General features: G+C 41.3%; 2 protein-coding genes across 2 annotated transcripts; both read left to right on the top strand.

Moving 5' to 3' along the window:
• The first annotated feature begins 469 nt into the window (after window positions 1-469).
• On the top strand, window positions 470-5,541 carry LOC110982208 (sterol 26-hydroxylase, mitochondrial-like). The gene is made up of 6 exons (XM_087138064.1): window positions 470-715; window positions 963-1,094; window positions 1,546-1,709; window positions 3,327-3,405; window positions 3,694-3,894; window positions 4,578-5,541. The coding sequence occupies exons 1-6, from the start codon at window positions 470-472 to the stop codon at window positions 4,689-4,691; spliced, it is 936 nt and encodes a 311-aa protein (XP_086994190.1). The 3' UTR covers window positions 4,692-5,541.
• A 2,065-nt stretch (window positions 5,542-7,606) lies between these two features.
• Window positions 7,607-24,131, top strand: LOC110982206 (25-hydroxyvitamin D-1 alpha hydroxylase, mitochondrial-like). The gene is made up of 9 exons (XM_022240466.2): window positions 7,607-7,963; window positions 11,664-11,855; window positions 14,517-14,740; window positions 15,056-15,303; window positions 17,286-17,417; window positions 18,016-18,179; window positions 18,560-18,638; window positions 19,859-20,059; window positions 20,485-24,131. The coding sequence occupies exons 1-9, from the start codon at window positions 7,719-7,721 to the stop codon at window positions 20,596-20,598; spliced, it is 1,599 nt and encodes a 532-aa protein (XP_022096158.2). The 5' UTR covers window positions 7,607-7,718; the 3' UTR covers window positions 20,599-24,131.
• The last annotated feature ends 3,263 nt before the right edge of the window (window positions 24,132-27,394 follow it).

Below are 27,394 nucleotides of genomic sequence, written 5' to 3'. Positions count from 1 at the left end.
ATATGAAAGTCCATTTTTTGTTTGTGGCCAAATCAATGTAACTGCGATTTTCTGCCCGATATAACATCACAGTTTTGCTCCCGAATATGGTAGTTCACATAATTTTAATAACCAAAAAGGAATCAAAATACCATTCGAAGTATAAACAAATAAAACAACGTTAACTGGTGCACAAAGGGGCATTTTCAATGGTTGCATTAAAACAATTTTCTTGCACAGACCCTTAACATAAACTTCCTCTATCTGAAAGCACAAGCTGATTATTCAGGCATATTCACGGTTTTGCACAGTCATGCACAGCTGTACATGTTTATTATCCTTAGAAGGCACGAGCATGGAATATGTTGGCAATAAAGAATATAGCTTTACACTGATAATTCTTCTTAAGCTTGCAAAAAATCAGTTAAAAACATTATCCAAGTTTTACTCATGGGGTTAACTGTTTGATTTGTCACTTTCATGCACAGTGATGGGATCGATTACACTGAGTAAGCGTCTTGGAGGGATCAAACCAGGTCTCGATCTTGACTTGGACGCACACCGTTTCTTGACGGAGAACACGCTGTTCTGGCCCCATTCGACGAAGTTGGACATGTCGGCATTTCAACTCTTCAGGTACTTTCCAAACAAGACGTACAAAGCCATGAAGCGACACTGGCTGAATATGTGCGCGATAACATCCAAACTCATGGAGGAATACAGTGACAGGATGAAGGTGAGGGGCAAGGTTTCTTTTCCGACTTAAACAGGGCAGTTAAAAAATATCCCATCAGGCGCAAACAGCCATGGATCGTGAAATAAAACTAACCGTTTTCAGACAGTTTCAGCTTTTCTAGCGAATTGCGGAAATAATTTATGTAAATTGCTAATTTAGTCTGAAGAGTTACGAATGTACATAACATGTTTTCGTTCTCCAGAACGGTAAGATACTGATATGAATGTTCACTTGTAATCCCGAAAAGGAAACCCTTGAGAGCGAGGGCTTGGGGGAGGACACGGCTCCTGATGTTTATTCCTATTTCCTTGCCAAGAACACACCAGCTACTGAGCTTCTGGGGCACATGCAAGATCTCCTCCAAGTTAGTATGGATACGGTAAGTGGTCCTGGCCGAGACTTGGGTCCAAAGGGTGTGATGCGGGCCTCCATTGTCGCCAAGTGCTGTACTGTTTTGACGAAATGATATCTTTCCGAGTGAGCCGCCGTGCGCAAATCTGACATAAAACTGTACCCTATGGTAACATCCAACGGGATACTTATAAATGTGTTCGTGGCTTTCTATAAAATATCACATCAAATTTAAAGTATGGTCAAAAAGTTGGTGTACTTGGATACGTTTAGGAATCGCCTCAGGGACACCGAGGACAGGAATTATGTTAGACAGCAACCAGGATTAATATCCTCAGCAGAAAACTGCGGCAAATCCCAATTAGAACAGTTGCCGAATACTCGAGGAAAACATGGAAACCCTTTAAGCGCGTAGATGACCAAACTGTAACGTGTTTGTCCCTATGCTTAACTGAAAACCACTTTCATTGTCTGCACAGACGTCCAACTCTATGAACCTGCTGCTGTACTGCATAGCGAGCAACCCTCGAGTCCAGGAGAAACTATACAATGAGGTTAGTGAGGTTCTTCAAGGCGGCAGTGTGACAGTCGATAAGTTGAAGGATCTGAGGTACCTTAAATGTTGCGTCAAGGAATCAAGCAGGTTTGTGAATATTAATTCCAAGAGGTAAAACATTTTACCATGAGGGCGAAAGGCATCAGACTTGAAGAAGACAGAACAAGCAACCCAACATGCAAGGCACGAAAAGTCCTGATTTACTTTGGAGGCAACAAATTCATCGTAATCCTGTTTCAGAAATGTTTGATTCACTGTAATTTAGCAAGCTAAGATATCGCATAATAAGTGTCTTAAATTACAAAATGAAAGATGGAACTGTTCGTATTCTAAAACGAAATAAAAAATGACTGTTGTTTTCGTTTTTAAGAAGTAAAGCGAGAAACGACCTGTTTTTTCTTTATTTTTTCGTTTCAAATGGCAAAACGAGAAACCACTCGCTTTTAATTTACGCTTCTCTTTTTCACACTGAAAAACAACAGATCAATTAACGAAACGTACACGGATCTCACTAAATACATTTCTTCGCGAATACTCAAATTGCTAAGCGCTTCGTTTTTGTCCCACTGAACGTCGAGCTTTCAATAGCAATAAAATAGCAATAAAATAGCAATACAGTTCAGGAAAAAAATTCTCTCGATTGATCTCCAGGATCTCAATTATTGTAACTGATTGACAAGATGACACGGCCCGGATGCTCTTTGCGATTCAATTAATCAATTAATAATAAAAATGATTATGGCCGAATTTATCCCTTCGTAAAACCCTTGTTTTAGCTCCTATAATGGTCAATACATTGGTCAATATACCAACGACCTTCACTTTTGGGCAATTAATTTCAAACAATGGTTATAATTGATCCCAATCAACTACCAATGGTAGTATCGGTAAGATTCTTAGAACATGTTGATTTTTCCAACGGCGCACACTTTCATGACTGTTTCTGTAACGTATTAATCTCATTCCTTGCTTCCTCAGTTTCCTGTTTATTTATTTACCAACTCCTTTCTACTGTACGTCTTCCTTTTCTATGGGCATTCTTTAGATTCTGGAAAATTTGTAGAGTGGAAACTTTCTTTCAGTATATTCCATTACTTAGCCTCAACTAATCCGCCTCTCCACACTTCACCGCACCCCAGGCTACCCTATGCCTTACCTCCCTCATCTTTCTTTTACTGCGTCTCACCCAACCTTGCCTCAACAAATCCCACCTCACTTCCCCTCACCGTCGCGACCTCATCGCCGCCAATCTGTACCTCACCTCGACCCAGTTGACCTTACTCACCCCGTCCCATCTCAAGTTACCTCATCCATCTCGCCTCGCCTCACCAACCTCACTCAACCCATTTCATCTCACCGTCGCGACCGCAACCTTGCCAATCCGCACCTTACCTCAACACATTTGACCTTGACCTCACCCAACCTCATCCCATCTTATCTTGTGTCAGATCACCCACATTTCAACTCAATTTTAATATTTTACTCTTGTATAGTTCTCTCGTAGTCATGGAAGGTCATAAAGATAAAACGGAGATCAAATAAAAATCAAAATTAGAAACTGTGTACACGTATACTGTGTAATTTTGTGTTCTCTGCACAAGAATTACGTCACATGTGCGACCAACGAGTTTTATACACTGATTGGCAAGATTTTCAATAAATTCAAATTCCTCAAGCTTTCCTGTGTCTTATCCTTTATGTTAGAATGTTCATGACTATCCCCGGAACATCACGTATTCTCGACCACGACATCGTGATAAATGACTACAATGTTCCCAAAGGAGTAAGTTGAAAGTAATTGTACATGTAGTTTTCACTCACAGTTACGCCATAAAGATGTCAAGCATAGGAGGCCAATTTCATCGTTTTTATGCTATTTTGGTACATGTACAACAGTTGCTGCATTTCCTGATGATAGTGTACACGTAACTGTCTTAATAAGTTTTTAGCAAGAAACCAGCACATAAACCAGCCAAAACACATACAATTTCACTTTCTAGAGGATGTCACTGCGATGTTTGGTCCACGGGCTTATTCATTGTAGATATATTTTGTATTTCAATTGCAACAGACCTACATTAACATGTGCTTCCAAGTCATGTGTATGGATCCGGACATTTTCGAGGAGCCCAACGAATACAGACCGGAGCGCTGGCTTGATGTTCGTAAGGCCCCAGACATGGCATTTTCACATCTCCCCTTTGGATTCGGCCCCCGCAGCTGTGTGGGAAGAAGGCTGGTCGACCAGGAAATGTACATTTTGCTTGCCAACGTAAGTTATTCATAAAAGTGGATATTAAGCAAACACTGCCACAATGCTTTATAAGATTTAATCGGAGGTCAGAATGTGGAATACACAGATAGACTGATCCATCCTTCAACCCACCGGTGTTTCGTCACATGCATTTCAAATCCTAAAAACCAACAGAAAAACGCCACACCGTGTAAGTAGTGTGTCAATGATCCCGGTAAGCAAAGACGCTGGATTTTATCCACGCGACTAAGTCAGGTGGTAAGTGCGCGTTATATAATTATGCATCATCAACAAACAGGATGCAAAGTACATGTACACGTGCGCATGAGTGTGGTGTCACTGCAGTAATGGTGTCTCATTGGATCAATCTACATGTGTATATATTGAAGGCACGTGTTGGTTTGGGCATAAACATTTCGATAAACACTTAAAAGCAATTTTCAAGCTTGGTTTATTTTTTCGATGAGTAAGTGAATAAACTTAAATAATTAAAGACCAACGATTTTCACTGGGCGACAGTCACTTGAAAAGGTAGGGAGAGGGAGATAAGCCCCCCCCCCACTGATCGACGCCCTGCCCATAAGAAATGGCTAGAAAGTCGAAATCATAAATGTGCATTAAGTACTCTTTGTAGCATTCCTTGCAGCTTGACTGCCTCAATATGGAATTGTGAGCGACACTTGCGTTTTTTCCTCATGCAGTTGGTGTCAAAGTTTCGTATCGAGAATCTTTGCGACAGTGAACCTGACTTGAAGTGGATTGGGATTAATCTGACTGCATCTGAGCCCGTGCGACTCGCCTTTCACGAACGCTGAGGGTGTTGTACAACAGATAGCGATTTTGGCAATGGATCACCACAAGCAAACCGGTTTTTATTTTTATTCTTTTTTAGAGCTGAAGAAAGTTTAAGAGTCCATAGAATACTTCTCTCTCAAATACAAACTTCATGTAAATTCCCACTCCTTTTACATGTATAAATATTATTCCACTAATCTTTTTCTTAATTGTACTGTATATATAAGGACACTTGTAATCATTAATATTTCCATGTTATTCCTGACAAATGAAGGCGCTGCTGCTGTGGTGTCATTGCAGGAAGGCAAAGTTTTTCTGCTCGAATTGTGAAACCAAAATTACTGTACATATGCGTGAGAAAACTTTGCTTGCTGGGTTACTTTTATATTATGGGTTTTTCCCTTACCCAACGTATATATTGATGAACACTGTATGAGCATACAGTGTTTATCAATGTATACGTTGGGTAAGGGCAAAACCCGTTATATAAATTAACATCTCCCCAACGCAAAAATACATCTTGAAATACTGGGTTACTGTTACGAAGTCAAGCAACAACAAATCACAAAAGAAAGAACATTTAAAACTAGAAATTGCATTTGTGGACAAACACAAGCTGTTTGTGATGACGGTGATGACCGTCATGTCACTGAATTATGTGAATTACCTGATCACAAGGTTATAACTGTCTTAAGCTGTTTAAGTCTGAAGGTTGCACCACAGGAATGCCTAACAACATCACTACATTTCATTTTCACGTATAGCAGGTACCTGTAAATACTCACAAGTTTTAACCCAATCCAGCGGACAGTATACAGGGTGTCCACGAAAAAAACAAAGCCCGAGGAAAGGGGTTAATATGCCCAAACCATGAGATATGATTATAATGTATAAGGATCTCCGAAAAGTAAAAGCAGTATTCTTTCTAATGATACCTTGATTGTATCCTTCCTGCCATGCATGACTGAACACCATTGTCTTGAAAACGGGACATCCGAACTCAGTTGTAACACTTTCGATGCGTTCCGGCAGCCATTGAGCAAACTCCCGTTTCCTCCTGAGGTCTCCACGCAAAGGTGGTGGCGGATGTGCATTCGGTATGGATGGAATTGCAAGTCTGACTGCGTTATACGGTTAAACGAAGAATGGGACAGTCCAAGTCCATTCCTCCTGCAACTGGTTCCCCTTGGCTGTTCGACAAGTTGCTGTCGAACTGCAGCAATGTTTTCAGGAGTTCGCACTGTTCGCCTCCTTCCTGAATGACCCTTGTTCAAATTAAGATTTGTCCCACGTTCTCGGTATTTGCGCACATTTTCCAAAATGGTCGACTTTGCCGGTGGATCAATATCAGGGAAGGCTTCCCTAAATGCAGCTTGGGTGGCTTGAAAGCTCTGGTTTTCAAGAAATTCACTCTTTGCTCTTTGGTAAGTTGCACCATGTCGCAGACTTGTTGTCCTGCTTCGAACACTTTTCAACACTGCACTGGCCTACCTTGGGGCAAGTCAACACATTTAAACCAGATTATTGCAACCTTTTGTTGTCACTTTAAACCAGGACAAGCATGACAGAGGACAACCTCATTCACTGGTTTATCCAAAGTGTTACAACTGAGTTCGGATACCCCTTTTTCAAGACAATGGTGTTCAGTCATGCATGACAGGAGGGATACCATCAAGGTATCATTAGAAAGAATACTGCTTCTACTTTTCGGAGATCCTTATACATTATAATCATATCTCATGGTTTGGGCACATATCTCATGGTTTGGGCACATTAACCCTTTCCTCAGGCTTTGGTTTTTTCTGGGACACCCTGTACTTTTGAAGATATGGACCTTAAAACAACACACCCTAAAGGTAGTATAACTTAACACCTAATGCGACGACAAACTTGTTTTAATCTATATAACACATCCCCGTCTAAGTGGATAGAATGTTTCAACTCAATCTGACCAGTACTTCTGTCAGAAGATAAACAGCGCACCTTGAATGAAGCATGCTCCTTTATTGTCATAACACTTCGTAGACAATTTACACCATTATATTCATACGACTCTTTTCACAAAGGCAAGTTTAAGCTCCACTAAGTTCTTTTTAAAGTACTCCCCCTCAAAAGAGAAACGTTTGCATTATGTGATAGTCTGTGCATGCATGTTCGGTTACAGGCGTGTGATTGTGTACATGTACTGTACACTGTAGGCCTACCATGACATGTTTTTGATCTCATGACGAAGTGGCGTGAAAGTCGACAAAATGTCATGATAAACCATGATGTAACCTTAAATCACGTCTTCTTAAAAATAAATTACATGTGCGTTACAATCTGAACGTAGCACTGGAGAAAAAATGGGTAAATATTCCATTTCATACAGACCACTGTGCCAAGTTTGAAGAAAATCAAACTAAGATGATCATTGAAGCTTTTCATGGTGAAGGGGACAAATAAATAAAAAATAGAGGCTTGCGGTAGCACCGTGCATTGCAGGATACCGGTGTCTCTTTGTGAAGGGGGGGGGGGCTACGTGTGGTTCTGGAAAGAACCGGGATCCGGGTACTCAACGTTTCTGAGAGTATGCTATAACGGAAAGGTACTCCCTCCTAAGTCAAGTTTAAACTGTGTAAAGCCTTGAAGAATGCCACTCTTTCTTGATCGACTGAATATCAGTGCACGTAGTTTTACAAACTGAAATAAATGGGATAGCCTATAACATGAGTATGTCAGTTATGTTATTTCGAACGGGTTTCAATATTGTAAATTACTTGAAAACCCTATCTAAGATGGTTTTTGTAATTTTTGAACATTTGGGAAAATGGCAAATAGAATTTAACTTTAACGCCCAAAATCCTTTGCTCTGTATTCCATCATGGAGCTCGTAATATGTTAATGTGTGTAACTGTAAGCAAAGAGTCTCTTTCACGGAAGGACGGACGTTTTGAATAAAAGGCCAACGGGTGAACATTCCTCTCCCCTGTAGTTGTTTGTGTGGATAAATACAGGCAACGTCACAGTTTAGCCGGGAAACAGTTACTTACGACCGAGCACCAAGCATGTACCGTTTCTGTCAGGTTTTCGGCAAATTTCTCCGCAACGACTTCTGCGGACCAGCCGCCCACTGGTCTCGCCCAAAGTCTAGATCTGTCCTCCGAGAGTTGACCAAGACCGAGGCGCCGCAGACTGTTAGACAGTTTGAGGAGATCCCCGGTCCCAGACTGTGGCCAATAGTTGGATGCCTACCTGACTATTTGACGAATGGCCTTAAAAACGAAGGCTTCCATAGGATGTGGGAAAAGAGGTAAGCTACTCAACCAGTTCGAGTTTAGGGTGAAGTAAGGGTTAGGAAGCATTACGTTAAAACAATCCTGGCAGTATGTTAATTTCGCTTCAGTGATGGGAACTAGACCCATATTACCTTCCCAGAAGAAATCAGCATGTTCTGTGAATACACGTACGTCAAAACTAATTTGTCATACACCTCACTATGAACATGAGCAATCCTTACGGCCAATGGCGGTATGACCGTCAAGCAAAATGAAAAATAAATAATAAGGGAATGTGTGCTTGAAGAGAATGGACGCGACCAATGCCTGAACTACAGCAGAGGGCATCATCAGCGTTCATTCTCCTGAGCCGGTGTGACGGTCTCATTTTTCGGGCATGCTCAGATTTGCGGGTAGTAAGCGAACACTGTCGAGGGACCCAAACTAGCACCCGGACATATGCGCAGTGAATCCCATTTTGGTTCACTTAGTTTCTGCACCACCATAGGCCTTCGATGGAAATATCGTTAGATGTGGCAAAGCGTGTCATGCTTGAACTTAAGATACAAGAAGAGACCTCACAGAACAAATGGTATCTGCGAAGTACAGTTCGAATCCTTCAGGGAAAACGGAATCCACAGAGAGGAGAATTTAGTCCCAGGCTAGGATCCAAGTACGGCAAGGTGGGGCGGAGTGACTTGTGACTATCCAATAAAATAATGACGGCGGCATTTTGTAGAACGCGGCGAAAGCGCCTGCTCTTCGTTGTGGTTGTTCTGATAAGTAAATCAGCAATGGTAAATGCGCATTGTGTGTACATGAAGTACTGAAAATTACATCCCCAGGTGGCTGTGATGAGTAAAATATGTGGATCAATATTCCACGCAAGCGACAGAACCGCGCCCACCTCCCTTTGAAAAAGGAGTTATTTTGCCCCACATTATAGTCCTACCAGCCGTTGGGGGTACATTACATCTTAATAATAGTATTCTTTTTAGTCTAACGGCTGGGGCTTGCCCCCACTTTTAAAACCTTTCCGCCGCTGTTGGTATTCCCAACGTACGTTCATGGTGGGCATTGCCAAAGTGCACGTGCGCTAGATTTGCACTTTTTGCACAATTATGGCACAGCAACAGACTACGGTTGATTGCAAAACGAGGCGTCATCTTTGTTAATGAATTAAAAATTAAATTTAAATTACATTAATTAAATTAAATTACATTAATCGTTTTTCAGTAGCACTGATTTTGTGCCCTGCTTAAAAAACTTAATGAAAAATGTGGGTTTTTATATAACCCCCAATTTGATTATTTTTCACCGAAAAAAATTGATTGTTGCCCCAATTTGATAAATATCTATTAAAAATGAGTTTTCCTGGTTATAAAAACTAGATCCATATAAATTAGAACACTGTCTTAATCGACTGCACACAAATGATATAATCTATACCACTTATGAGAGAAGGGGGCCATACCAAGCAACGGTGGTCTCGTGCGCACAGGAAAGTTGCGATTAAAAAGTCTTTTACAGAGCACGAAAAATCCGGCTTAGATTAGAAATTGATAGCAAAACGACTTAATGGCGTTTTCTGAAGAAAAGCCAGACAACCTAAGAGAAAATTATCATCAAAGTCGCACCCCTGTACATTTCCAATGGCCTGCTCACACTTCTTGCCGCCAAGGCAATTTGTGCATAATTATGAATTTATTAGTGAAAAGGTCTATAAGCTTACCAGATAAATAGGTACGTTGCGGCAAAGTGCTCATTTATCCGGCGAGTTCTTCCGGAAATCCGAGTACGCCTGAAGAATGAGACTGTGACACCGGTCTTAGGCCACGTCAGTTTAAGACTGACAAATACATATTTATTACCATTCATAAATACCATTATAGTCAGAGAGTCGATACAAATCCATATACGATAATTTTCCAGGAATTTTTCCAAGAACTTTACTTCTGTTTCCCAAACACCTCCATCCATTTGATCGTAATATTCCTTGTGCAAGTAGTCCAGGAGAGTCCCTCTGTATCTAGTTCGGGAGTGTGACGTCACTTCAGTTTAAACCACGCCCACTGCACACGTGCACTGCACATAGGGTTACTTGCATTGATCACCTTTTATGTGGAACCATGGAACTGGAAGTTAACGTACAACTTCAGGAATCGACCAGGGGGGGGGAGCCTGCAAATCGTGACGCGCCGTCCGCCTTTGTGACAAAGTCACTTACGAACCGGAGGATTTGGCTCGCGCGTGGCGAGTTCTGCGTGCCGCGCGCACACAGACTCTTGACCAATAGGAATGGATTTAACTGTTGCGTATCCAGGTGCCTCAGCTTTTCTATGCAGCGGGCATTATCAAATGTTAATACACGGTCACGTTGTATGTTGTTGAATAGGGAGACTGTCTGAGGTAGGGTATTTATGAATGAATGTCAATTACTGTCATTGCAATAATTATTTGATAAGGTCACGGACTGAACGCCTATTTGCACAGATTTGAAACAGTCATTAGGTTTTAATGTGCAACGTCGGAATGAATCGTAGGAAATCACTACATTGGGTGAATATTTCAAGGAAAAATTCCCGATAAACTAGATAGGTTTGCGGTAGCACTATGGATTTATCTTTTTTTAGTATGTTGGGCTCTGAAAACAACCAGTGGTACTTTATATATCCATGGTGCCATCGCAAACCTGTCAAGTTTACTTGCTACCTCAACCATGAAAAGCGTCAAACCTCAATAAATACTCGTTTGAATAAAATCCTCGTGTCTCCTAAGAATTCAAATATTATTTTTTTTGACAGTGAAACAGACTTTTTACTGAGCGGCTGTTCTGTACACGTTGGGATAAAATAATCATTCAATAACTTTGGATCGATGTTCAAACAATCAGATATATTCCGGCGTTGTACGATACAATTTATTCCATCCAGTTACTAAACTATACCAAGAATAAAGAATTGACGTTGCCAAGAACATGCATCATTCATTCGCCAACACTAGATTTGTGTAAACACTAGCAATCCTACTACCTCAAAAAATCTAACCTTGAAATTTGCATCAGAATAAAGGGCGACCAAGTGAACTGCGTATTGTACATGGCTTTATGACTCCAAACTTGACAACGAGCTTCTTTCAAGTAGTGGCACTCGTGCACTTGTCAAGCGTGGTACGCTAAAACCCTATAGAGTACTGAAGTGTGACGTCACTTTGAACAGGACATTGCAGAGCAAACGAATGGAGCGTGTGCGCGTGTTAGCATTATACTCTACACAGTAATGTAATGTAACTGACGGGGGTGTTAAAGCGATCTATTTCGCATAATATCCGGACTTATGTCGCTTCAGGCTGCATCCGAATCTGTTGTCTAGAGCTAGGTCTGGGTCTTCCCTCCATTGGAGATGTGCAAAGACGAATAGACAATAGACCTAGCCGTAGCTCTGGAAGCCTGTTTCGGACACGGCCTAAGGTGCTTGGTGAAAGATGTGTACAAGCCTATATATATACTCCAGCCGACTGAAAGAAAAAATCTCATGTTAAGTGAGGAATATTTAAGTTTCCATACATGTTTTCTTTACGAAAATGTTGACCTGCTTCGAAAGGCAATGAAAGGGGTACGAAAATAAAGCAGACATAATTACTTCAATCTTAAATGAAGTATTGCTTGGACGGCTGCTTCTCATTTTATCGTTTAGTTCTACGTAATGTAAGTTATTACATGTGAACCCCAATCAGGTACGAGGAGTTTGGAAAGGAGAGCAAGATAGTGGCGGAGCGAGTGTTTCATCGTCAGTGGGTCAACGTCTACTCACCGGCCATCATAAAGCAGGTGTTTGCCCAAGAGGGCAAGTATCCCGACAGGCCCTCTTTTGAGTCACTCAAGTCAGTACGTCAGAAACAACTGGGTCATTTGGGAATTCCAGCTGAGTAAGGCTCTTTAACTAGAATGAGGTTTATTTGCTTGTATATTATTGGGTAGTTTGAGAATCATCTCTTCAAGTTGTCAAGGAAACATGCAGCGCCTCTAAAACAAACGTCTAAAATATGTCAGCATGCGAATTCTGCATAACCGTGCGCACTAACCAATAACATTGATTTTCGAAACGGCGACGCCATCCTAAGTAGAAATCTGCTGAACCATTAATTAGTTGATAGGTGTCATCTGAACACTTTGAAGATTCAAGGTGCTGGCGTCCGAGGAATACGCGTGAGTAAATTATTCAATTTAAAGCTCAAATACGTATTGTATAGGCATAATCGGCTTGCACCACATTAGCGGGTGGCGTGGAAAGAACTTTGTCGTGCGGTGCCATGTATTCCTTATGTGTCATTTGGTTCGCCACTTGCGGCCTGTACTTTGTAATATATGGCTGCTGATTGGTCAAAATTCTGGAGGTCAAAGGGGCGATGTCTTTCATAATTGTAATCTCTGAAATTTACTCACATACGTTAAAGATTGGGGGACTATTCACTCTAAGAACTCCCGGGTCAGATTGACCCAGAATCGGGTCCCATTTGGCGTGACCTTTTTCTGGGTCAAAAATGATTCCCTTTCGAATCGTATGTGACCCTTTCCGGGTGATTATTTGACTCGGAAAATGGTCACACCGAATGGGACCCAATTCTGGGTCAATCTGACCCGGGAGTTTTTAGAGTGCAGGCCTATGCACACAGACGAGCGAAAGCAGCCATGGTGGAAAGTGACATACCAGTACCACATATGTAGTATTTTACACAAAAGGCAAAAACCTGCTCGGGTTGAAATCACTGTTGTTAACTTTCGACAACAGCAACAGGAAAAGTAACTAAACCTTGCCAGTCAATCCATAACGTCATCTAACAAGAAAGCCCAGTGACTTGAACTAATGCACTGTCGCAGCAGCAGAGCATTTAAAAAAATAAAATTGTATTATTTTAGGACATGCATCGCAAGAAGAAAGATGATACGGATAACTATTTCGTTCATATACGGATGACTATTTTCTACGTACGGTTTCGTACATGAATGAACTTGGGCAATTACGCCTTGAGCAGAAGCGCTTCCTGATCCCTTGAAAAGAGCCATACTGGTTGGTGCACTGTCCTAATTCAAGGCAAATTCTCCACCGGGCCGAGGCGCTTCAAAAATACCCCTACAGTTTCTTTTGAAAAAAAAGTGGGATTGCGTAAATATGGCCCAGGATCAACTCCCTAGATTGAGGGGTTCCCATCTGAGGGCAAAGCAAACAAGCATTCTGTTGACAAATTGTCTGAAGAGCCTGAGAAGTGGAGGGTTGTCATTTGAAAAATTTGGTTTAGGCTCAGGAACGTTCACTTTTTGAGTGGATAATTCAAAAACTAATTGGATAATTAAAAACCTAATCGGTTATCGTACTAAACTTTCAAAATTTATTGAAATCTGAAGGACCTGGCGATCCTTTTTTTGTTTGAGAGGCCTCAGGGACTTCGGTTTCCTGCAACGAGGCTCCGAACTTTGTTGATTTTACACTGTTTTCAATGGGACTTGAATTTCAGTTGGTGCAGTGAAACCTATGATACACAATGTTTGTTTCCTTGGTCGCAACTTGTACGCAACGCAACATGCTTCTCATAGTCGTTCGTGAACCAGCGAAGTGGAGTTTCCGTTGCAAGGAAAATTGCGCTGGGAACAATAAACTTAGTCTGGTTCCCCAAAGATTCTCTGACATATTTTGATAAATTCTTAGGTTAGGTATCACCCACGGAGCGAAACAGATCATGACGCAACATGTCAAGGGTCACAAGGAAAAGCCTGGGTGGATCGTATGTATATATGCAAGCTGTTAATGTAGACGGTCACTTTGAAAACATGCAAGAAACTAAAAAAGCCTCCCCCCCCAAAAAAAGCTTGGGAACGGAGCAACATGGTTTTGCGCGGACCAACAAGCAAATGAAAAAATACATGTTTATTTCATTATGCATATCGACGACCGAAAATACCCAAACACCAACGATATCGATGCTGTGCACGGGACGAGTTCGGAGTATTTCGGCTATTTTCGGAGATTGAGGAATCCCTCTGGTTTTGGTGACGCGGACTTTGGGTCATACCGGACCCTTGATTCGAGATACCGTACACGATATGGGGCCGATGCATATGGGTACCCCCCCCACATGTCCAATCCCTATACACACTCTAGACTATTGTTACCTAACACATCCCCCTAGAAGTCTCAAAAGAATTCCTGAGATTCTGATCAAACAATGACGAAAGAAAGGCGGGGAGGGGGGTTCTCTCCGCCCCATATCTTGCATCATATGTGATTCGACGAGTCGGAGTCATCGGGTCTGGTATCCAGACTACAATGAACTGAAGTATAGTTATGCATTGCAACATACGGATTACTAGTCCGCACGTAGGATCGAGTAATCTGTAAATACGATTTAGTAACGCCTGCCAACGAAACAGTTATCCGTACATCCGAAATAGTAATCTGTTCGTACGAAAGAAGAGTAATTCGTACGTACGAAAGAGTAATCTCTATTTTTTCTTAAAATGTCTTAAATATATACGTTTCTATAGGTTTGTGATCACGGTTTAATTGTATTGTGTATGCATGTGGTGAGCAGGAACGGCGAGCGCTGGAAGAAGGGACGGAGTCTTTGGAACAACCGTGTGCTCCGGCCCAAGGCTGTGGAAGACTACATTCCCCGTATCAACGACGTCGTCGATGACTTCGTTGAGCACATTCGCCAGTTAGTAACTGCTGGGCCGCGAGAAATTGACGGAAAACAGCTTAAGCCTGGGGAGGTGCCAAATCTTCTGACAGAATTCATGAAATGCGGTCTGGAAAGTGAGTCACCTTTCACCTTTCGATCAAAGACATTACAGAACAAACAGTCGAGGTTGCACTTCACATCCTCAATGAATACACCTTTAGTTAACTATGTGGAGATAGAGAAATGACATAGCAATTAATTGGTAGAGGCCAATACAATGCACAATGGTCTTAAATGCTTGAGTGGAGGGAAGGGTGTAAACCCAACAGATTCACTGACTACCCTAAACATAGGTAACGAGGGGTTTTTTTTAATTCGAGATTTAACCATAAAAGAATTATATATTGAAGTGGGCCTGTCACATTGTATAATCGACCAATTTTATGTAGTGATGGGATCGATTGCACTGAGTAAGCGTCTCGGGGGGATCCGACCGGGTCTCGATCTTGACTTGGACGCACATCGTTTCGTGTCTGAAAACGTTCAGATGATGCTCCATGTGACGAAGCTGGAGCAGACCACGTTTCCACTCTACAAGTCCTTTCCAAGTAAGAGGTACCAAGCCATGAAGAGACACTGGCTGAATGCGTGCGCCATAGCATCCAAACTCATGGAAGAATACGCTGACCGAATGAACGTGAGACATTATTTTTTTTTCAAACAAACACAGCCCCCTCCCTTAAATTAATCAAAACAGACTGTAATCGAACGATAAAAGAAAAAGATGAGTCTTGAGGACATGGGTAAAATGACAGTACAACTGACTATTGCATAATTTAAAATATTTTAAATTAGTACACATAAACGTATAGGTGATCTTTCATTTACGCAAACAGATTTTTTTTATGAAGGCCGAGAAGGAGGTCTATCCAGGGAAACCACTGTAATAGGCCTACATCCACAGAGTATTTTACTACTCAGTGGTATACAAGTGTAACCATCAATCTCCATTACAAAGACTGGATTGGACACGCGAACGCTGACTCATATGGTGAGGATTCGAAAACGTGGACAGCTTGGCGGTGGGGGTTTGCGGCATTTCGCGCATGCGTATTTATAACAGCGGTATGTTAGGAGGTCGTATAAATCAGCCTTGGAGATAAAATGCACCATTAAACGTCTTAGCTCGGAAATATGCTTTAGCAAAGATGTCTAAGGGACGGAGCGAAAAGAAGGGGTGTATGTTTGAATTTTGATATAGGCCCTATATTGCAGACACATTAATGAGCTCGAATTAGGTGTAATATCTGTGGGGCTGTTTTCTATTCGTCTTGTTCCTGAAAATTCGGATCAATATGAATTAAAGTACTTCCCGTATAAATATTTTATCATAATGCAGTGGAATGAATTTACTCAGTGAATAAGTGCAATCTGAGTATTTATGTTTAAATTTTACAAACTAATGGAAAGAGCCGGGGACTCTTTCAATTATATTTTTCTATAGACTAATTTACAAACAATTGAAAAATATATATATATAGAAGCAGGACAGAAAACAGAGGAATTTCATTGTGGAGTTCAGATATTTCATACTTTTTTCTTTCTCAGTAGCGACGAAAAGCAAAGCTATATGACATATAGTTGACATATAGTATACAAGTTGACAGCACCCTGACATGTAATACAAAAGGCACATTATACCGGATACAAAGGTTTTTTCTTGCTTTATGCACACTATTTTATTACAGATTGCAGGTCTATAAAATGTAACACCTTTGAATTTGATACATTAAAGAAAACATCTCCAAATATTTAAATAATTTCTTCGCCAACTAATTGTTACATAATGAAATCCATGTTTCCAGATTTGGCAATTATATTGAAGCAATAACAGAATCCTGAGAGAGTAAAAACAGCAGTATTTACATTAAAAAGTTATTTTCAACTTAAATGAACATGGACATTAAAAATCGGCATAATGGACCAAACAAACTAATAATCTCACACATGGGCAAAATTAAGGACATTATGCATCAGCTAGATCACTTGGATTAAAAAAAAAACAGAAACGTACGACTAGAAGGCTCGTGCAGCTGCGCAGTTACCGACAGTCCGGACAGAGGGTGTCCAATTGCTTTGCAAGTCCGAACAATTTTCCAGCAGCTTTCCCTTTAAAAAGTGAGAGAAACTGGAGCAAGAAACTCTTCAGCCAGACTAATTTCCCCATGCGCAGCATACGTGTCATGTACGCGCCGGTCTGGAGCGACGACCGCAATTTAAACTTTCAAACCCTCACCGATGAAACGCGTGCGTGCACAAGATGGAGGGCGCCGTGACTTATCCAGTCTTTGTAATGGAGATCAATGTATAGTAATATTAGTTATCACACGAGCGCTCGTGGAACACAGAAATAATGTAGTCCCTCTGTGTCTCATATACCACGAGGCCGAAGATTCTGTGTTCTGCTCGCACTCTTGTGATAATTAATACTACATAGGCCTATATATGAAGAAACAAAGATAACGCCCTTAATAGAGAAACAAAGAAAGGAAATATTTCTAATGTACTTGTATTCTAATAATCTTTGACGCAACAGCAGTATAAGCAAAGATTTCCAAAATCACTTTTGAGCAGTAGGCCTAAGCATTCTTTGTCGTGTTCACTTCTACCCAATCATAGGACACCCTTGACAGTGAGGACTTTACAGACAGTATGGCTCCCGACATTTACTCCTATTTTCTAGCCAAGAACACACCAGCCAAGGAGCTTCTTGGGTATATGCTGGATCTACTCACAGCCAATCTGGACACAGTAAGTTTCAGCGATCTTAGAAGGAATGCTGGTTTTTGTTCTCGACCATAACTTATCGCCAAAAGATGGCACAATCTCAAATAAACCGCTATCACACACGCCACTACCACATATACTAAATTAATACTATCACAATAACACAGGGCCTAATGCAAAACTACAACTTTCCAAGCTAACAGTGATAACGCTTTAGAAAGCTAAACGCTGTCGCGCGGTCCTCAACGACGCACAAATTTCAATATTGCGGCCATAAATGATATTCTTTTTCTCTGAACAAAATATCTTCCAAAAAAACCCCAGATCCACCAAGTTGACCATTGACACCAAAGTGGTCTCATAATGCTATGTAAAGATGTGAAATTGAGTGTAAATTTAAACACACAAAATAAACTATAAAATCTTAAAATGGATATAGCGTCCTCTTGTGATACAACACGACCAACCATGATGTCTCCGTGTTCAATATAACTTCAGCAAGGCGAACGATAAAGTTTGCCACCATTGGAACCCCTGTGAAGAGCTAATCCTTACTCTGTGAGTGTTTCGTCAATACAATCTCAATGGACACGAAACTAATACAATATCGAACTCTAAACAGATGTCAAACTCAATGAACATGCTGCTGTACTGCATAGCGAACAACCCTCACGTCCAGGAGAGACTGTACAGTGAGGTTAGTGAGGTTCTTCAGGGAGGCAGAGTAACGGCCGATAAGTTGAAGGATCTGAGGTACCTGAAATGTTGTGTCAAGGAATCAAGCAGGTTCGTGAAGTTTTTCCCGTCTTGAGAGTCCCATTTTCACGCGAGGGCAGGACTATGAAATTTTGGGGGAATGACACGAATTTTCTCAACATTGTGCAATCAGCATTATAGGCCAACATGTAATTTGGTAGTACAGGCATAGTATGGTGTAGGTATCGTGAGAAAAGTCCTGTCAGACTCTGTTACCTCGATAACCTTTGATGAAGCTAACAAGGCTGACACGGAAGTAACGCTGAGATCAAACTTAATTCGTGCGAAGAAGTACAAGCAAGATGAACTTTACTTTGTGCACGACGTACACATCAGCCCCAGTTAATTAAGAAAAGCCATACAAACGCCGTTAACGACTTCTGTTAAATTTATCTTGCCGCCAACGTTAGAATATTCATGACGGTCCCCGGAACAGCACGTGTTCTCGACCATGACATCGTAATAAACGGCTACAATGTTCCAAAAGGAGTAAGTTTGCAGTGATATTGCTGCGGTACACATTGGTATCATTCTACATAAAAGTACGGTAAATCAAGTTAAACAGCAACCCAACAGTGGTGAAAAAAATGGGGAATACAGTTTAATATACTCACGCCACGCAGAAATGCTTGTTGATTACATAGCACAGTGGAAACGAAAAACATCATGACCTTGCAGGACCTGGTTTCGTATATATGTTTTCGTACAAAGGCCTGCACGCCTTAGCTGCCAGTCTAGCCTGACACTTTTTTTCGGAATATAACAACAACATAAGAAACATTGAAAACATCTGTCCTTCACTCTGAACTTACCAAGCCATATTTATCAAATGATCTTGGTCTCCTTCACCGCCTCGCTCCCCAGCAGTGGGCCCATCGTCAGCCCGATAGGGATCCCGTCGGCGCTCCGGTGGTACGATGGGTTCAAAGCCGTAAGGCTCTGCGCCTCGTACTTGGGACAGTGTGTAACTGCAACTGCACATGTGTTACTAGACTACGTGTAATTATGTGCATTGACGTGTCGCGCAGGCTCAGTGCGTACATTGCATCAGACGGAGAACCGTTTCCACGGTGCTATGTCGACAAAATCCTGGAAAAGTCGTATTCATAAGATGCAAATGAAGCTATGACGATACGCTCCTTTCACGAAAGCTGGCGTGGCGCTCGGCAGAACTGGATTTTTTAAACCAAAAATATTGCTGAATCCCGGTTTATGTGGCATTGATATCTATAATGGATCCAAGTAAACATACTACGGCCAGATGTCTTATTTTCTTCCACCGTTGGGGTTGCTCTTTAACTGAACGCACTTCTAGTGCCTAAAAACATACTGGTCCTCACTCCTTCGCCTGTTGAAGATTTCAGGACTGTCAGGGTGAAGGTCTGAAAATTCCAAGTTCTTTATACTCCGTAAAAGTCGTCGACTGGAAAATATTTGGCAACGTTATTTTGACTGACAACTGTTCGAAATGACCTCTGTTAATGGCAAAAACTAGTTTTGCTAACAATAAACTTCTTGAAAAAGCACTGAGAACTGAATATATTCAACTGATATATTGACTACCGAAAGCCAAAAAGTATTTTCCTCAATGAAATACGTAAATAAGTAAAAAGCAAATTTCCATACAGTGCTAATGCTGACAAAGACTAAATTTAATTGGCCCATCGTGATCACATTTTATTTCATTTTGTTGCATTCAATCACAATAGACCCAGATTAACATGTGCTTCCAAGTCATGTGTCGGGACCCGGAGATTTTTGAGGAGCCCAACGAATACAGACCGGAGCGCTGGCTTGATGTTCGTAAGGCCCCAGACATGGCATTTTCACATCTCCCCTTTGGATTCGGCCCCCGCAGCTGTGTGGGAAGAAGGCTGGTCGACCAGGAAATGTACATTTTGCTTGCCAACGTGAGTAAAACTCAATCTTGGATGTTAGTGTTAATTCCATTATCAACTGCCTCATCGATTCAGCTATCATTAGCGTCGCAACCACATTTATCGTAACCCTGGATTGATAATTAAGTAGGCCCTATATAATGTACACAAATCTATTCCTATCCCACTCATTATGAGATAAAAACTACAGAAACGATTTCATTCCAGGTTTAAAATTCCTGAAAGTAACTCACTAAAATTAAACATAAAAAATGCAAGACACATCAAAAAGGGATTAGAATACATGAAAAGCTAACCCATAACTATCTATGAAAAATTAAAACCAAACCATACCAAACCAAAAACCTTGATATTGCCAGCACTGTACTCCAGATTTTCAGAGGTAAATTTGAGATACTGGAAGAAAAAGTTTCCTTTTCCCTTTTTTCCTCGTGCAGTTGATGTCGAAGTTTTGTATCGAGAACCTCTGTGATAGTGAACCTGACCTGGAATGGATTGGGGTCAGCCTCTCTGCATCCAAACCTGTGAAACTCGCCTTTCATGAGCGCTGAGGGCGGCATAGCAAAAAAGTTGACGCCTATCTCCACATTATACACGTGAAAAGAAAATGGCAACGCAATCAGAAAAGGTTTTGATACTTGTTATATTGCTTACTTTTTGTATGGCCAAGTTTGCAGAGGTAGTAACTCAGAGGATCATATTTTAAAGGAACTAGGAAACAGAAATATTTTTATAAGTTATAATGAAAACCCTCGAAATTGCATCTTTGGGTTTTAATTAACCTTATTTCAAATTTGTGTTTTGCAATTTTAACCCATGTTTTTTGGTTTATGCGAATGCATATTTGCATATTCATGAGCAGAACTATGTCGTCATCCAGGGCACTTAATCTCAATGTTGCACTGATCTGTGCACAGAAAATTTCTAGATTTTTTAACCACTGCTATGGCAGATTTTATTTTCTTTGGCAATTTATTGCTGTGTAAGTATATGGCAATAATCCAGCAAAAATCCTTTTCACATAAATGTTCCAAGATAGCAAATTTGGGGTTTAAAATTTGAACATGAAAACATGCAATATGAACCATGTCTTCCTGGATTTACATTAAAGCAAAAGTGCCCTCACTTGTCCAGAAATGCTCGGTCAATTTTTAATGTTTGAGAAAGTGCACCGTTCAGTTCACGTAACCCAAACAAGATGTCAAACAGTCTTCATACATTGAAGAAGAGTACAGAGACACACAAAAAGTGATTCTAAGAAAAATGCATTTCCTGGATCCTTTAATTATTACGTATTTAGTTTCATTGTTCATAATTTGGTGTTTTGATAGCTGAGTGAATGTTGTGTTTTGTACAGACGGTCAGCCCCTGTCATCAAAACACGACTGTGACATAGAAAGGCCAGACCCTATGCAGAAAGGGAACTTGAGGCACAAACAAATCGACATAACAAACCGATTCGATTCAGCTGAATACACACTCTACTCAAATAACAAATTGTTCTGAATTCTTTTAGTGCTGTTTTCAAACTGGATTGCAGAGTGTGAAAAGTGTGTAAGAGTTGGATATAAAGAGTTTGTACATTATAAAAATAATTTAGTGGTTTGATGATGAGCTTTGGCTTCAACGCTGCCTTAGCTCAGGCTTGATATTAGGCGCGGCAACAGGCACGCACGACCACGGGTTCATGTCACACACGCACGTCGGTCGTTGTAGAAGCCGTCTACACACCGTCAGTGCAAATCATAAACACTTTATAATCAATAAATATGGACGAACACGTGACAGTGACAGGGAAAACAAGACAAAATGTCTGGAAAGTGCAGATTTTTATTTAAGAAAACATGGTTGGCCACGGAGCTCGGAAAGAAGTGGCCATGTTGCACGGTGCTGCTCGGTTTGGAACGTACCATTATCTTAAGGGGTGACAGTGAGATAGTGATAATTCACAGGTGACAAACTCATTTTTAATAAGAACATTTTGTATCCAACCTATCGAAATTCTCTTTTAGCTTATTAAGTAAAGTGCATCTAGTTGACAATGTGTTTGGGCGTACCGATGGTGTGTTGACAGCTTTTATATTTTATCCGTTAATTTAATGACTGCTCCAACGGGTACACACACAACACTTTTTTGGGGGGTTGCCTTAAAGGTTGTGAGATATTTGAACGAACTTCCAAAGATCATCCGTTCGGACGGTTGTTGGAAAAGCTATTAACAATATTATCTAAAAAATGACAACATTTGGGGCGGAAGATTTCACAGTTTGCCTGACGCTATTTTTTACTTACTTTACAATTACTTTATGATATTTACAGACAATTCGGCAGTCTCGTTTTCGAAATTAGACAGTTGAGGGCAAAAGCCTCAGCTTTGGTCTTAAGGGACCGACGCCCTGTAATTTTAGTGCCTTGCTTTTCACGGCTCCTGTTTTTCGGTTAATCTGATTGAACCTTTGCCGTTCTTGCACCCAATCCGACTACCCACCGCTACTTTAAGTGAGGCCTGTGCAGTAAAATAGCATGCAAGAACTGTGACACTAATATATTTTCGTATGATGCAATACTTTAGGCAAACTTATACGTGAGGCCAGTCAGCGTCAAGAAGATTTGCAAGCAGAAGGCTCGAACAAGCCTCACTTACAAGTTTGCCTACTGTATTGTATCATAAGATAATATATTAGCACCACTGATAGAGCGTGGCTATTTCGCTGCACAGGCCTCACTCATAAGTAGCGGTGGGTAGTCGGATCGGGTGGTTCTTTAAACATACAGCTTCAGGTAAGTTATGAGCTGTCTTCAAATCTAATTTATTCATGTTTTACCATGGAGAAGGGAAAACACTGTGGGTCTTTTACACTTTTCACTTTTACAGCATCACTTTTTTTATAACCGTAATAGGCCTCGTATACTTTGCTGTTTTAACCAAAACAAAGCTCTATAGTTATTTTCTGTATAAATGTACTGGGTCCAGGGAGTTGTAATTAGATTTAACTTGCATATAGTTATACGGGATAGATAGAACTTCATTTGACTTGTGCTGTGCACTGCTGATTATGTTCTGAGTAATCTGACGAAATCGAATGGACACATGTTGAAAAGGTCGGCCATTATCATTTAGAATGACCGATGATTTAAACATAGCAGCCCTGCGCTATCTCCAGTATGCCCGATACAACTGTGAAGCTAACCGTTTAATGAATCTGAACAAAAAAAATCAAATGGAAAACCGATGAGTCAAGTTTATAACGATATCTATTGTTTGCAAGGTGTCTTGGAAATGCCTGTCTGTAATGCCTATTGTCCCGACTGCATTGTCCCACGCAATACCTAGCTATTCCACGTACTGTGCACGGACGTGTATAATAAAATCTGGACTCGCAATGCCCTTAATCAGCTTATAGAGTCATTGAATCCACTCGCAGCCATTTTACCGAGCCGAATACAAAGCTTTCCTGGTAATGCCCGCCTTTGTTCTTCCTGACGTCAATAGTAGGGAGCCAACCCACGCCTTTGTATTCGGCTCGGTAAAATGGCCGCTGGTTGGCTTCTTTTTCATACAAAGACGTTGCAAGTCCAGGTTTTTTTTATATACGTCCGTGGTACTGTGTGGGAGACCAATGGGATTTTTCTCGGTTTGGGACGAGCCCGACATTATTCAAGTCAGATTTGACACTTACTGCTACATCATTTGCAGAACTTGCATCAGGTGATCTATACATGTACCAACCGTCGTCTAGACAGAGAACAGTGAAAATTCCTTGTGATCTCTTGTGCTTTACGAGTGGACGAAGTCACTTGGGGAGAACTTAGGATGCTGATGATAAACCGAAAGGAAGAACAGTAAAACGTAGAATTGAGTGGAATTGCCGGTTGTCCAAGAAAACCCAAGAAGTGTTTGATGAGGCTCAAAAATATGTATATGGTGATATCCCGATTCAAGGTCGAAGGAGAACATATAAACTCTAGCAGCTAAATATGTTAGTGTCGTCTTCCAGTCGTCAAACTTAAAGAGCACCTCTAAGGAAGCCATGTTTTCTCTGATTTTATCTGTTCAAATAAATATGGACGTATCCAAATCGAACGCCGTGTCAATTGTCTTCAGAGCTCAACTATAACCGGCTAAAAAGGGCCTTTTTTCTGTTCATGCCAAAATGAGAATTCCGGAATGTAGATTGCGTCGTTCGGAGAAAACAGAGGAAGAGTAGCAGATACGCAAAACAAAAGCTCAGATGAACTTGGTATAGGTTAAAACTAACATGTAAGTACATAACCCTAGAGAAAATTTCCAAGTTAGCAACCTGAATTAGTATTTGTCAATTTAAACTGGAATATTTGGCCTTTGCAAACTGAAATAACCTGATGAACTTCCATGAATATACCCCCTTCTCTGTTCTCGCCCCCTATAATTCACCCGACCATGGTGCTCCCTCATTTGACTCCATGATCCGACGTACGCGTGTACGCAATGTCAACATAATGTGTGGCCTTTAATAGTGCAAGACGTTTTTACACTGAACGATCGTTACTGTAAGCGTAGGTGCTGAGTGTTAACATGTACAGCGTACATGTGCAAGTACCTGTACACGTACAGTGAATGCACATGTACATGTACATGTAGGGCCTACACCCACACAATCTTTCTTCACACACGTGCGCCACGCACAAACATCTACAAACATGTTTCGGAATCATTGCAAGAGGGCGTTTCATACATGTTCACTGACCCGGTGTAGACGGTAAATCTGTCTCCTCTGGTAAGAGAGTCCGGGGGACAGATTTACCTTCGGTAAAAGAGTCCCCATGACCCAGTAAATTTGTCCCCCTCCAAGTTATTCTGTCCCCTCCAGGTAATTTTGCCCCACCCCCCGTTTTGCCACACAGAAGTAAATAATTTTCGGGTTGGATTGGTGAATTCAATCCACATGAAATATAATTAATTTTTTTGTAGCCCCTCATCAAGTTGTAAAGGGGGAAGGGGTATGAGACTCAAAATAAACCTAGCTATGTTTCTGCAATAAATACGAGAGAAATCCGTATTTTGCAGACTTCTCATACGCGTAGTAATTCTCAGTCTCGCCGCGCGGCGTGGTGTAGCTCTGACTTGTAGAAGAAGGAAAACGACCGCGCGAATCTCAACACTGGCATCATGCCATCTCGCCACGCCGCGGCCTGCGAACAATTGTCGAAAGTAGTTCCAGTTAACAATGTCCACGTACGACGTATGCTTCAAGCCACAGCCGCTGGTCCTCAAGCACAGTAAACTGTGCGCGCATGACTCGGTCGCCATGGAGACTGCGCTTAGGATATCGCCTTAATCCAATCGCCGTGTTTTAGCGTAACGCGCATTCAAAGAAAAAAAACCACGCGGTGCCAGTCTATATGTTGCGCGGGAACAGCTGAAATCAGGGTTTGGGTTATAGACTTGTGAAGCTGCACGGGGGACACATTTCTTGGGGGGACAAATTTACTGTTTGGCAAGAGGACAAAAATTTGGAGGGGGACACAGTTTACAACCACAGTTTTACCGGTTACACCCACCCCGCGCCTTTGTGGGTGCACCCAAGCAAATAGGCTATGGAGATATATCCGCTGATCTCATTAATAAAAGTTACCCACTCAAGGTATTCTGTAGAATCCTGAGAGCCATGGAATTGGGGAATTGAAGAAATATGACACTGAACCACTGGCCCGGATTCAGGGCTTCCAATTCTGGACAATTTGGATGCAGCCGGGTCCGAAAGTAGCACTATTTAGCCGTTTTGCAGAGGGATGCATTTAAAAAGGGCTACTTTTCCGGGCAGTGAAATTTCCTTCATTTAAGGGGTGGACTGCTTTGGGTGAGAAATTTCTCCAAAATTCATCGGTCACAACCTACTAAAAATTGAAAAGAAAACGAAAGAGGATATGTCGAACATTGTTTTTTTCTGTCCAGCCTGGACACTGTGAGAGTTGTATTTTAAAGAAATTTTGAAATACAGTAAACTCCGACATCGCGTAACCCGTCATATCGTCCAAGTCGGCCGTTTCACAAAAGTCCCAATCGCCCGTAATGCATTTCCATTCAAAATTTCATTTCTAAGTCGGCATTTATACGTCGTCATTTCGTATATGTCGGCATATTTTTCTCGGTCCCTTTTCCACAAAAACCACACAAATTCCTTTGCGTAAGTCAGCATTAAAAAAAATCGTGCTTCGGTATCGGTTTCCTTCGCCGCGGTTGCCAAGAAGTGTCAAGTGACAAGTCCCGTGCACGCGCGTCGAGCATGAGTACATCAATACCAGTAACCCCTCTAGAGCTACCCAAATGCGCTCTATCCATTTTGGGGGTCGCCCGAATGAACATAGTCTGGTTCCCTGTCCAAAGATTCCCGAACAACCTTTGATGATTCATCGGGTAGTCAAAATCATCGGGTCTGGTATCCAGACTATATTGAACGAACTTCATCAATGCGCGTGTGTGGATGAGTGCCTGTTTTCTGTACCGTAACTGTAGATACAGTCCACTAATTCAAGCCCCATTGAAAACAGTGTAAAATCAGCACTGTTCAGGGCCCAATAACATGCACGCCAACATCCCTGAGATTTCTGAAACACAAATGAAAGTTTTTTCTGGTCACTAATCTTTCAATTTCTTTTCATTTTTTTCTGGGTTAACCAATTACATTTTAATTATTCCAACAAAACAAAATCACCCCCGAAAAAGTGATTTTTTTCTGAAGTCTGATTGGAGCTATTTTTCAAGTGGTAACCCTCAACTTTCTCGGGCACTTAGGACCATTTTCAACCGTAGTTTTTAGCCTTTCTGCTCTCATATGAAAGCTCAAAGACCCAGGCAGTTGATCCTGGCAAGGATTTACACAATCTCACCATTTTGGGGAACAAACAATGTCCTTTTTCAAATGATACTGTGGGGGCACTTTTAATGCTAATGAGCTGGCAAGAAATTCTCACTTGAATTAGTGGTGTGTACCCGTATGTACTGCACTATCGAGTCGCGATGTGATATGCAACTTTGCAAGTGGCTTCCCGTCCTTGCTTCGTCCTTGGGGCCACATAGTCAATTATTGAATTTGCAGGATAATAATCGAGAACGAATTTGCTAGGATCGACCATGGAGGTACAAATAAACCAGGGTAAATCAAAGCCATTGAATTCTTTCCTCCATGATTAGTGCAAGGAATCATTATGTACATAGGCAATACATGTGTACGTGCATGTAAGTCGGCAAAATGACGACTTACAACACAAGCCGGCATTCGCGTAAGTCGTCATGATTTTTTGAGTTCTGAGAGTGCCGACTTAGCCGGAGTTTACGGTAGAAGCCGGAGTTTACTGTAGAAGGAT

Source organism: Acanthaster planci, linkage group LG06, assembly GCF_054643075.1.
Source record: "Acanthaster planci isolate LZ-2023a linkage group LG06, COTS_SCS, whole genome shotgun sequence".
In the NCBI taxonomy this organism is placed as follows: domain Eukaryota; kingdom Metazoa; phylum Echinodermata; class Asteroidea; order Valvatida; family Acanthasteridae; genus Acanthaster; species Acanthaster planci.
The sequence above is the reverse complement of the archived record's forward strand: the minus strand, read 5'-3'. Positions and strand labels throughout refer to the sequence as shown.

Coding starts and splice junctions, on each gene's coding strand:
- LOC110982206 (XM_022240466.2), top strand. CDS start 7,719: ATGTACCGTTTCTGTCAGGTTTTCGGCAAATTTCTCCGCAACGACTTC. Junction 14,741..15,055: donor CATGAAATGCGGTCTGGAAA/GTGAGTCACCTT, acceptor AATTTTATGTAG/TGATGGGATCGATTGCACTG. Junction 18,639..19,858: donor GCTACAATGTTCCAAAAGGA/GTAAGTTTGCAG, acceptor CAATCACAATAG/ACCCAGATTAACATGTGCTT.
- LOC110982208 (XM_087138064.1), top strand. CDS start 470: ATGGGATCGATTACACTGAGTAAGCGTCTTGGAGGGATCAAACCAGGT. Junction 716..962: donor AATACAGTGACAGGATGAAG/GTGAGGGGCAAG, acceptor AATCCCGAAAAG/GAAACCCTTGAGAGCGAGGG. Junction 1,710..3,326: donor TGCGTCAAGGAATCAAGCAG/GTTTGTGAATAT, acceptor CCTTTATGTTAG/AATGTTCATGACTATCCCCG.